Genomic DNA, 12,020 nt, shown 5'->3' on the forward strand with positions numbered 1-12,020 from the left:
AATAAATAATGGTAGTAATTTTCGTTACTGAAAAATTTCTATCAAGTAACTATATATTTTATGAACAGATACAGTGCACAAATACACATACTTCTCATTTGGCTTCAACGTCTGATGGTCTTTATGTATAGCAAATACTTGGGATGAAGGTGGGGAGTCATTATTATCACCAATAAGCATGGTTCCCACTCTTGTCTAAGATTTCCCACTGTCTCTAATGCAAACATGTTATTTGTCTCTTGGAACCTAAAATACATTATCATGTAAAATCAATTTCAGGTTCAGTTACATCAATACACATGAGAATGACCTGAAATTCTAGAGACAGGAGTTGATACTACACCTGAGAGCGACGAATGGAACCCTCCCTCACTCATGCTACAGATCTCTGGAACTCTTTACCAGCAGTATTTGGTGAACAGAATAAATCCTCAGAATATAAGCCATAGCACTGACATGAGAACTACTTTTTAAATACTTGGATACTGAAATAATATGCATTAGTTTCACCTTTATACATTTTGGAGAATATATAAAATACTGTTTAAATCTAGAATTTACAATTTTTTACTGAAGCATGTGCTCCTGCAATGAAGAGGGACTAAAACTGGAACATTTTGATTGATTGACAAAGGCTCAACTGGACACAGCTTCTGTGTTGGGGGAGCAGCAAGATAAATTTGGATAAAGAAGGTAGGGAATAGAAATGTGACACACACACAGACACACACAATCTCTATGTTCTCCAAAATGAGCAAAGTGTTGTTGTTGTTTTTTTTAAGTTAGTGAACAAAATGGATACGATGATAGGTCAGGTGAGGCAATCACCTGGGCTGATGGTGCTAACAGGGTTAAGCAGTATGTCAAAGCACAGTTGATCTTTAGATGCTTGAGTCACCCTGGACTAGTCAACATTTGTAGCAATAACCTGAGTGAAGGCACATTTACTAAGTTTGTTGAGAGCATATGCTTTGACGATATGTGTATCTGATGACAAAAGCAAGATTCTCTACCACGACCAAACAAAGACTCCAAGAAAGATTAGTATTCCGGTATCTGAATATAGTTAAGGTTGGTGGGGGAAAGTAGATCAAAGGGCCAACTCTGGGAAAAGAAGGGATCCATGCGGACATCACTTGGGGGCTGAATGGACATACCAATTTCTGAATATTGAACCGTATTAATCCCCATTTCCCCTCCCCAAACTAGACAGATCTAATTCTAGCTTCATCAAACCTTTAACTCCACCCAAGGGCTCAATTTACACCTATATTTGCATTGAAGCACTTTTATAGAAAAGCTCCATTTTCCTTCTTCCACTATGCAATGGAAGCAGTGAAGTCTACACATCACAGCAACAGACAGAGTGGTGGTATCTTCCTGGGTTTTCATCTCTGTTTCCAGACCGTTATTTCTATCTTCTCTGCTTCTCTGAGGCTCATGCTACTTACCTGTACTATAGCTCTATTACTGCCCTACATTCTATTTATAGGTCTAAATCCCAGGATCCATACATCCAATTCCCTACTAGAAATCTTCACTTAGACATAAAGCAGCTCAAATTCAAATAATCAGCTACTGAATACTACCTATTCTTTCCTTTCTTTCTGTGCCATCTATACTTTCACCCTTGCAATTAGCTTTGATTCCCCATCCCAGCTCTTAAATATCTCACCAGGTTACTTTTTTTGCCCACCCCTTAAAGACCAGTGTTCCCTAGGTTTCTCTCCTGTCATATTCTCGACATATTTTCCTGTAGCTTATCTCATCCAATCATTATTTCTAGCCCAGGCATTGCTTACAAACTCCAGACCCATTTATCCACTGGTCTATCAAATTCTCATCTCAATGCCTTCAAATTAAATATGCGTTAAACTGAATTCATCATCTCTTCACCCTCACTTTAAGTCACGTTCATTTTCCTTCCTATAATTCAAATATCAGGAATTATAGGAAGGATTATTATTACCACTATAATTAAGTTGCCCAAGTCACAAAACCAGGTACTATCTTTGACTTCTTTGTCCTCATCCTCACACATGCTTAAGCACCAAATTCTATCAATTGCACCCCTTTATTTCTAGAATCCATCAACATTTCTTCATCTTCACTGCTAACCTTCCATAAGGTTCTCATCATTTCTGATCTGGATTATAGTAATAGCTTCTAAATTGTCTTCTGCCACTATCATGTTTCTAATCCTTCTTACACATTTCTGAGAGATCCTTCTATAATGCAAATCTAGTTAGCATAGTCCTGTAAGAGGGATAGTTTTTTTTTTTTTTTAATTTTAATGGAATCCAATCCGTGAATCCCTCCCAAATTATTTTCTATAGCAGAGTTCGTCAAACTTGGCCCTATCAGCATTTGGGACCTGTAGCTTTACTGTGGGGCCGTCCTGGGCACCACAGGACATGCAGCCACAGCCCTGGTCCCCACCAACTAGATGCCAGCAGCACCCCATCCCTCTCCTGCCCTGCAAGCTGCCACGTACCCTGGGAGGGGGACATACTGCCCCTTGTCGAGAGCCACTAACCTCCAGCTTCTGTTCAACCCTCCAACTTAAACATTTCAGGAAACAGCAAAATGCACTCTCCATCTGCAAGGAGACCAAGACACCCCAGGTTTGGATGATCATTTTTTATAGGGTTATGGGCGGCCCGTCGAGGGGCTCCACAAAGGGGCCCAACTTCTGCCTCACCAACAGGACAAAAGCCAGGAGAGAACCTCTGGCCTTCCTTCCAGAGTGACTCGTCTCAAGGTCCTCAGAGTACGAGCGCTCGTGGACCAGTGGCTCTGGGCCCCACTCATCCCCACCTAGGGTCCTACCCTGAGCAGGGCCTGGATACCAGCTCAGCGGCCCTCAGCCAGGGATGCAGGTCAAACCTGCCCAAGGATTCCTAAAAGCTCCTCGCCAGACAGACCAACAGAACGATCATTTCCAGTAAGGAGACTCTCCTGGTCAATCCCATTGTGCCCAAAGCTTGCCATATGCCTGTACACATCTCGTTTAGTTCTCACAACGAGCTTTATTCTATAAAGAAAAAGAACCCCCAAGTCTGCAAGGGCCTGTGCGCACCTCCCGCTGCAAAGCGCAGGGAAGCAAGGTGCTCCGCACGCAGCTTTCTGTGATGTCCAGCTACAAACCATTCTTAGCGCCCACTAAGAGGGATAGTTTTTTTTTTTTTTTTTTTTTTTTTTTCGGTATGCGGGCCTCTCACTGTTGTGGCCTCTCCCGTTGCGGAGCACAGGCTGCGGACGCGCAGGCTCAGCGGCCATGGCTCACGGGCCCAGCCGCTCCGCGGCATGTGGGATCTTCCCGGACCAGGGCACGAACCCGTGTCTCCTGCATCGGCAGGCGGATTCTCAACCACTGCGCCACCAGGGAAGCCCTAAGAGGGATAGTTTTAAAATAAATATATAAAAATCACTAGCTTTCCTTTAGTCATCAAAAACTATTTATAAAAGATTCATTTCATGTTAGTAATTAAAATATAAAATACCTAGCATTTTATACTTCCAGGAAACATATAAGAATAAATACGGGGGAAAACTAAATTTTAGAGACGTAAAGGAAGACCTGATTAAATGCAGAAAATACCATATTCCAGAAGGGAAGATATCAATTTCTCACAAATTACTTTATATTTAACAGTATATAGCAAAACCCTCATAGGATTTTTTGAGAGGAAACTGGACAAAATGATTGTATACCCTATACAGAAGAATAATCATGCACAAAGAACCCAGGGATTTTTGAAAAGAGAAGGATGAAGGTGAATTTGCATTACTGGTAACAAAATTCTTTTTAAAGTGAGTCTAATTAAAACAAAGCATTATTGTCTCCACAATAGAATCAGTAAAACAGAAATCTCAGAAATGAAACCAAGTATATAAGGACTTACAGTGTATGATAAAAATGGCATTTCAAATACATTGACACATCTGATATACTTTTTTTTTTTTTTTTTTTTTTTTTGCGGTACGCGGGCCTCTCACTGTTGTGGCCTCTCCCGTTGCGGAGCGCAGGCTCAGCAGCCATGGCTCACAGGCCTAGCCGCTCCGCGGCATGTGGGATCCTCCCGGATCGGGGCATGACCCCGCGTCCCCTGCATCGGCAGGCGGACTCTCAACCACTGCACCACCAGGGAAGCCCCTGATACACTTTAGATTTATCAAAATACTCCAATGAAAAAATAAAAGGAATAGGAAAAAAAAAACCCAGATGACTACATAATCCCAGTTAGAAGGCCTAAATAGCACATTAAAAGAACTCATTAAAGGAAGAGATTGATAGACTGTTTCATGAAGGTTGAAAAATAAATTATAAAAATGGAAAAAGTATAGCATATCACAAATGTTATTCTTCTTAATATATAAAAGGTGTTAAAATTAACAAGAAAACAAACAACTTAATTTAAAAAACAAACAATATAAACTGTCAATTTATACAATATGTTCAATAAGTATATTAAAAAACCCAACTATATCAGAAAACAAACAAATGAAAACTAAAATAAATGATTTGTTTCCACTTATTATATTGGGAGAAGGACTAGAAAGAATGATACACTTTGTTGCGTATGCTCTCCTGTACTACCGGAGGGGAGTGTAAGTTGATAATATTTTTGGAGGGCAATTTGGCCACTAGAAAATATATACACCATTTATTTGACAAGAATTCCACTTTGTGGAATTCATCTAAAGATACATGTACATTTCTTATAATAGTGAAAAGACAAAAAAAATCAACTTTATCCAAAAAAGCATTATTTAAATTATGGTGTATCTAAAATAACACTTATGCAGTAATAAAAATGATGTTGTGTATATATATTTATTGACAAGAAAAGCTATCTATATACAACAAAGTGGAAAAAGAGCAGGCTACAAAATAGTTAACAGTAAGGTAAAATTTTGGAAAAAAGATATAGGGATGAAAAAAATGTCAGTGGTGTCATCTCTCAGTGGACTATGTATGATTTATTTTTCTGCTTATTTTTATTTTCTATTTTTCTATAACAAACATCTATAAGCTACATAAAACACATATGCAACCCCCCAACTAAAATCCTTCCATGGCTCTCTAACAGAGCTCAGGAAAAAGTCCAAACTCCATCCATAGTCCATCATGCCCTGGCTCTACGCCTACTGAACCCTTCCTCTTACAAACCTCTCCATTCCTTGAATGACCCATGTGCTGCCTTGCCTGTATCTTTTTAAATTTATTTATTTATTTTTGGCTGCGTTGGGTCTTTGTTGCTGCATGCGGGCTTCCTCTAGTTGTGGTGAGTGGGAGCTAATCTTCGTTGAGGTGCACGGGCTTCTCATTGCAGTGGCTTCTCTTGTTGAGGAGCACAGGCTCTAGGCTCACGGGCTTCAGTAGTTGTGGCACCTGGGCTCTAGAGCACAGCCTCAGTAGTTGTGGCGCGTGGGCTTAGTTACTCCGTGGCATGTGGGATCTTCCTGGACCAGGGCTTGAACCCGTGTCCCCTGCGTTGGCAGGTGGATTCTTAACCACTGCGCCACTAGGGAAGCCCCCTTGACTCTATTTTACTCATCATCTGAGGCTTGGTTCACATATCCATTCACTTTTCAACTTGTCCAGAAGAGGTTTTCCCTGACCTGTGTCTCTGCCCCTCCCCTAATAACCACACCTGTCCCCAACCCCACTGTAAAGGTTAGAGATGTCTCCCTCAACGTTACACACTCTGAGCCCATCCCTCTCCTTCCACTTAGCTATATAAGCTCCTCTTTAATTCCTCCACTCCTAGCATACAACCTAGCTGAAGTAGGGACACAAATGTTTGCTGAATGAACAAATCAAGGAACACTAGGAATACCACTACTATCTTGGCCTGGTGCTTTTTAATTAAGTCTCTGGCTGCTTTGAGCCATGACAATGTTTTTTAATGAAGTTCCAGGTTGAAGGTAAAGATAGATATTGTCCATGCAGCTGCAGAGGGTGTGAGAGGGACCAACAGAGAATTCCAATGGAGGCAGATTTGAATATTCTTATGTACCTACCTTCTCACTTACACCTACCACATGACAGAGTCAGCTCCCTCTCACTAAGAGTTCCAACAATGGTTGAGGAGCCTCTGTAAGAATGCTGTTAAAGGAGTTTTCATACAGGGTAGGTGAGGTCAGAACTATCATTTCAAGGTTCCTTGCAGTGCTAATTTTTGATGCTTTATGAGTCTCTTCAGTGTGAGGAAAACTGCTAACTTCTAATAATTTATGTGAACCATAGGCTCCAAACCTTTTATTAAAATAGTATATCCTTTGGAATGGTGGTTAGCTTTACTAGAAATAAACATCCTTGATTTTTTTTTTTTTTTTTTTGGTGGTATGCGGGCCTCTCACTGTTGTGGCCTCTCTGGTTGCGGAGCACAGGCTCCGGATGCACAGGCTCAGCGGCCATGGCTCACTGGCCCGGCTGCTCTGCGGCATGTGGGATCTTCCCGAACCGGGGCACGAACCCGCGTCCCTTGCATCCGCAGGCAGACTCTCAACCACTGCACCACCAGGGAAGCCCAACATCCTTGATTTTTAACAGCTCTTGTTTTACTTTTTGAAACTGGTTTACTTTTTCATCATGACATTTTGAAACTTCTACATGCATGTGATTTATGAAGAAACAAATGGCTTTAGAGATAATTTTGGGAACATTACACATGTCTGTCATTTTAGAAACCTACTGTGCTAGAGGATAATGTTTGCTTAATATCTAGAAGCTATGGAGATATACTGGATTGTCTTTAAGATGTTATTAATATATAAATAAATGAACACAATGGAGAAAACAATTAAGATTCATAACTTTGTGAAGATCATGTTCAGGATGAATAATTATTTCCTTATTGTTAGCTCTGCCCCTCAAATCAAATTGTGTTTTCTTTTTATTATTATTGTTTTTGGTCCTAGTTACACTTCTGGTAGAATGGAGTAAATCATGCAAAAGTGAACATGGTACTTCCATACTTACGTTTAAAAAATTCTCAAACCAATCTTTAAATCAAACATTAAATCTACTTAAGAATTTTCAAAAGAGGAGTCAAAAGACAAATACTATAATGAAAAAATTAACAGAAAAGTAATCAAACATACCTGGTCCTTTTCAAGTGTAAGTATTTGATAGCCAGTTGTTCTAGTACATATTAGTTTTCCACTACTATCAAAAGAAGCCAAACGTAATCTAGAATAAACACACACACAAAAATAAACTAATGATTTTTTAAAGCACAGATCAATTTAAATAAGGCCTACCTTACTTTAATAATTACTTTTTTCTTCCATATTCTATGTCTTTTATTTTAGTTTTTAAAACTCTCTGTAAGTCTTTTATTTGTTAAGAATTTAAAGTCTTTTCAAACTATAAACTGATTCCATTTAGATTTACAAGCTTGTGCTATTATACATACCTGAGATATAAAAATAATTTATACGTATGCCTTTAAAAATTAATTAATTAGGTTACAGTGGGTCTTGGTTGCAGCACGTGGGCTCCTTAGTTGTGGCATGAGAACTCTCAGTTGCAGCATGCATGTGGGATCTAGTTCCCTGACCAGAGATTGAACCCGGGCCCCTTGCATTGGGAGCACAGAGTCTTAGCCACTGCGCAGCCAGGGAATTCCCCAAGTATGCCTTTTTAATTGTGATAAAATAGACATAAAATTTACTATTTTAACCATTTTTAAGTGTATAGTTCTTTGCATTCAACACATTTCACACTGTTCTGTAGTCATCAACACCATCCATCTCTAGAACCTTTTCTTCTTCCCCAGCTGATACTCCGTACCCAGTAAACACGAATTCCCCATTTCCCCTTACCTCAGCCCCTGACAATCACCATCCTATTTTCTGTCTCTATAAACTTGTCTACTCTATGTACCTCATGTAAGTGGAATCATACAGTATTTTTGTTCTTTTGTAACTGGCTCATTTCACTTAGTGTAATGTCTTCAAGCTTCATGTTATAGCACATGTCAGAATTTCCCCCCATTTTAAGGCAGAATAATATTCCATTGTAGATATACATCACATTTTGTTTTTCCGTTCATCTGTCGATACCTGGGGGTTGCTTCCACCTTTTAACTGTTGTGAATGTTGCTATGTGTACAAATATGTTTTGAGTCCTTGCTTTCAATTCTCTTGGGTAAATAACCAGAAGAGGAATTCCTTAGATCATATGGTAATTCTATTTAATTTTTTGAGGAACTGCCATACCATTTTCCACAAAGTAAGCACCATTTTACATTCCTACTAGCAATTTACAAGGGTCTAATTTCTCCTCATCTGCACCAACACTTTTGTTTTATTTTTGATATTAGCCATCCTAACGGGTGTGAGGTGGTATCTCACTGTGGTTCTGATTTGCATTTCCCTTATGATTAGTAATGTTGAGCATCTTTTCATGTGCTTATTGGTCATTTGTATATTTTCTCCAGAGAAATGTTTATTTAAGTCCTTTGCCCATTTTTGAATCAGGTTGTTTTTTTGTTGGGGAATTTTAAGAGTTCTCTCTATATTCTTAACAGATATATGGCTAGCAAATATTTTTTCCCATTCCATGGGTTGTTTTTTCACTTTGTTAAGTATCCTTTGACACACAATTTAATTTTGATGAAGTTCAACTTTTTTTGTGGTTGCTCCTGCCTGTGCTTTGGTATCATACTGAAGAAATCACTGTCAAATTCAATGTCATAAAACTTTTCCCTTTTTTCTTCCAAGATTATTTTATGGTTTTAGCTCTTATGTTTAGGTCTTTGATCCATTTTGAGTTAATTTTTGTGTATGGTGTAAGATAAATAGAAATATATGACTTTTAAATAATCCATTCATTAAGCTATTTTCCATTTTGTCAGCATCCTCTCCAGAAAAATATTGCCAGCTCAACTACTAGGCAAAGTTGGACATCTGAATCCTATAGAAAGTTAAGGAAAATACCAGACATGTTTTCCTATAAGAATATCTTGTTGTATTTCCAGTTTGGACCTTTTATTTTCTAGGAATAGCAGCAAGGCAACAGCTTCAAACCTAGTATCAATCCTACATCATTCATATTCCAGCCTATTCTTTCTTCCTGACATATTAGATGTGGGTCTTATAATTCTGATTATTAATACATTTTGTAGGAATGGAGCTTTATCATTTCCTTGCAGTTTCATATATGTTGTATCTTAGCAAAGTTCTACTATTGTTGGTGTAAATTATGGTTTTATTTCATTACTTATAGTTCTTCTAGAGTGAGGAAGAGTGGGGTAGGAAAATCTCATCCTACCTAAATGCTATGCTCCTTCGAGGTTGTAAACTGACAGATCCACTACATGGCTGATTCAATGTATTGCGTTTGAAAATGATGTATCGATTGGTGTAAGTTACAAGTAGGTCAAAGCCGAAGTTAAAACCTGTCCATCGCCAGCAGTACTAAAATACAAAGGAGAAAGATTTACTTCAGTTTATCATATTAGCAAGTCAAAAATAAAAATTTCAAACTGTCTTTTCTTTTTCGAATTCATTTCAAGTATTTGTCTTATGGGTCCCTACTTTTTGTCAGTGCCTTAAGGCTTAGCACACAGAATATATCTGTGATATATATACAAGGTTTACCACATAGACATAGTATATATCAAAGCCAGCAAAAGCAGCCTTTATGATCATTATTCCTTCAGGTACTTTCCTAATATCGTCTCTTCATGATCTGTTTCATCAACTCTCCACACTGTAATTTTTTTTTTTTTTTTTTTTTTTTTTTTTGTGATATGCGGGCCTCTCACTGTTGTGGCCTCTCCCGTTGCGAAGCACAGGCTCCGGACGCACAGGCTCAGCGGCCATGGCTCACGGGCCCAGCCGCTCCACGTCACGTGGGATCTTCCCGGACCGGGGCACGAACCCGTGTCCCCTGCATCGGCAGGCGGATTCTCAACCACTGCACCACCAGGGAAGCCCCACACTGTAATTTTATCATAACTAATATGGTTTAGTTTATAGTTATAAACTATACCAACTCTAAGTAGGTATAGTTTAGGGGACTAGGAGTCTAGAAAGAGGTAATAAGAATCCACTAAAATATTTCCTGCTTTAAAAATACTCTGAAATACCTTAAGTGATACCTTGTGTGATCTCTTATATGTAAAATCTAAAAAAAAAAAAGTATTAAAAAAAAAACCCTAAGCTTACAGATACAGGGAACAGCTTGGTGGGTGCCAGAGGTGAGGGGTGGGGAGTGGGAGAAATGAGTGAACTGGTTTTTTTTAGTTTAAATACATTTTAAAAATACCCTAAAATACCTTAAGTAACTAACCAACAGCTACACAACTGAGTTATTTTAAATACTATCATGAGGTTCACAAGTTTGTTTATTCTATCACCTGATAGTTAATGAGAGACTATTAAGTAAAGTGGCGTGGTATAATGAAGTAAAGTTAGGACTTCAAGTGTTTGGTTGACCCTCTGAATTACAACATTAAATCAATAGTTCACTGATATTTATTGAGCACATATTTTGTGCCAGGTACTGCTCTAGGCATTGAAGAAATGGCAGTAAAGAAGGTTCTGCCCTAGTAAATGTATTTTCTAATACGTGTGTGTTCGTGTGGAGGAGGAGATGAACAACAAACATGAAATGGGATGGAAGAGGACAGAATAGAATGCCAGGAGAGAGTGACAGGGTAGGGGAGGTGGGCTTGCAGCTGGGGAGCCTGCTGGTTCAGGTAGGTGGTCAGGGAACGTCTCTCTAAGGAGATGCTATGAGACTAGAGTCCTGAGTCAACTAAGGAGCGGACTGGGTAGCTATCTGGGGAAAAGAGACTTAGACAAAGAGAACAACAAGTACAAAGTTCTGGAGGTAAAAACATGCTTGGCATATCTGAGGAACAGCAAAAAGGCTATACGGCTAGGGCAATAACTGAGGGGGACGGAAGCTGGAGATGAGTTCAGAGAGTCAGTCAGGGGCCAGAAAACATATAGCTTAGAGTCCATAGTAAGAAAGAGTTTGGATTTCTTCTAAGTGTGGTAAGAGGCTAACGGAAAACTTTAGGGAAGGATGTAACATGATCTAACTTGGATTTTGAAAAGATGATTTTGGCTGCTGTGTGGAAAACAGAATGTATAAGAACAAGAGTAAAAATAGGGAGAGCAGTTATGAAGCTACAACAGTCCAGGCAAGAGATAGGTGGCTTGGACTTGGGTCGTAGTGGTAGATGTGGTAAGAATATATTTGGGGGACCTCCCTGGTGGCACAGTGGTTAAGAATCCACCTGCCAATGCAGGGGACATGGGTTCAATCCCTGGTCCAGGAAGATCCCACATGCCACGGAGCAACTGAGTCCGAGCGCCATAACTACTGAGCCTGTGCTCTAGAGCCCGTGTGCCACAACTACTGAAGCCCATGCACCTATAGCCTGTGCTCTGCAACAAGAGAAGCTACTGCAATGAGAAGCCCATGCACCACAAGGAAGAATAGACCCCACTCGCCAGAACTAGAGAAAGCCCATGCACGGCAATGAAGACCCAACACAGCCAAAAAAATAATAATAATATATTTGGAAGATATATATTCAAAGGAACTTCTTATGGACAACAGATATGGAACAAAAGAAAGAAGAATCTGAAGTGTGGAGCTTATGCAGTAGATGAACAGAGGGGTTATCTATGGGTTGGAGAATACTTGGGAAGGAGGAGTTTGGGAATGAAAATCAAAGAGTTCAGCTGGGACCATTATATTTGAGAGGCTATTAGAATTCTAAGAAAGATGTCAAGTGAGTAGCTGGATACAGGAGTTAGGAACTGGTGTAAAGTCATGGGACTATATGAGATCACTTAGGAGTCAGCATAGAGAGCACAGATATGGAAGAAGTCCAAGTACTGAGCCTCCAGTCACACCAACATTTGTTGAGAAAGAGAAGGATCTAGCAAAGACTTAGAGGGAGCAGCCAACGAAGCAGGAAGAAGACCAGTGCAGTATGCTGTCCTGGAAGTCAAATGGAGAAAATCTCCGTGGAGTGAGTGAACAGATA

The 12,020-nt window shown here is 39.5% G+C and overlaps 1 protein-coding gene across 2 annotated transcripts in view; it reads right to left on the reverse strand.

The window, feature by feature from the left end:
• Positions 1 to 12,020, reverse strand: part of GMCL1 (germ cell-less 1, spermatogenesis associated) — a 50,771-nt gene that overhangs the window by 2,621 nt on the left and 36,130 nt on the right. The window contains exons 12-13 of one of the 2 annotated variants that reach the window (XM_059079812.2): positions 9,284 to 9,429; positions 7,111 to 7,198 (exon numbers count right to left, since the gene is read on the reverse strand). In XM_059079812.2, coding sequence (XP_058935795.1) covers positions 7,111 to 7,198; positions 9,284 to 9,429 — 234 coding nt within the window. The remainder of the gene's footprint in view (positions 1 to 7,110; positions 7,199 to 9,283; positions 9,430 to 12,020) is intronic. The other variant, XM_067007448.1, reaches the window with a different exon arrangement.

Source organism: Kogia breviceps, chromosome 11, assembly GCF_026419965.1.
Source record: "Kogia breviceps isolate mKogBre1 chromosome 11, mKogBre1 haplotype 1, whole genome shotgun sequence".
NCBI classification, from domain to species: Eukaryota; Metazoa; Chordata; class Mammalia; order Artiodactyla; family Physeteridae; genus Kogia; species Kogia breviceps.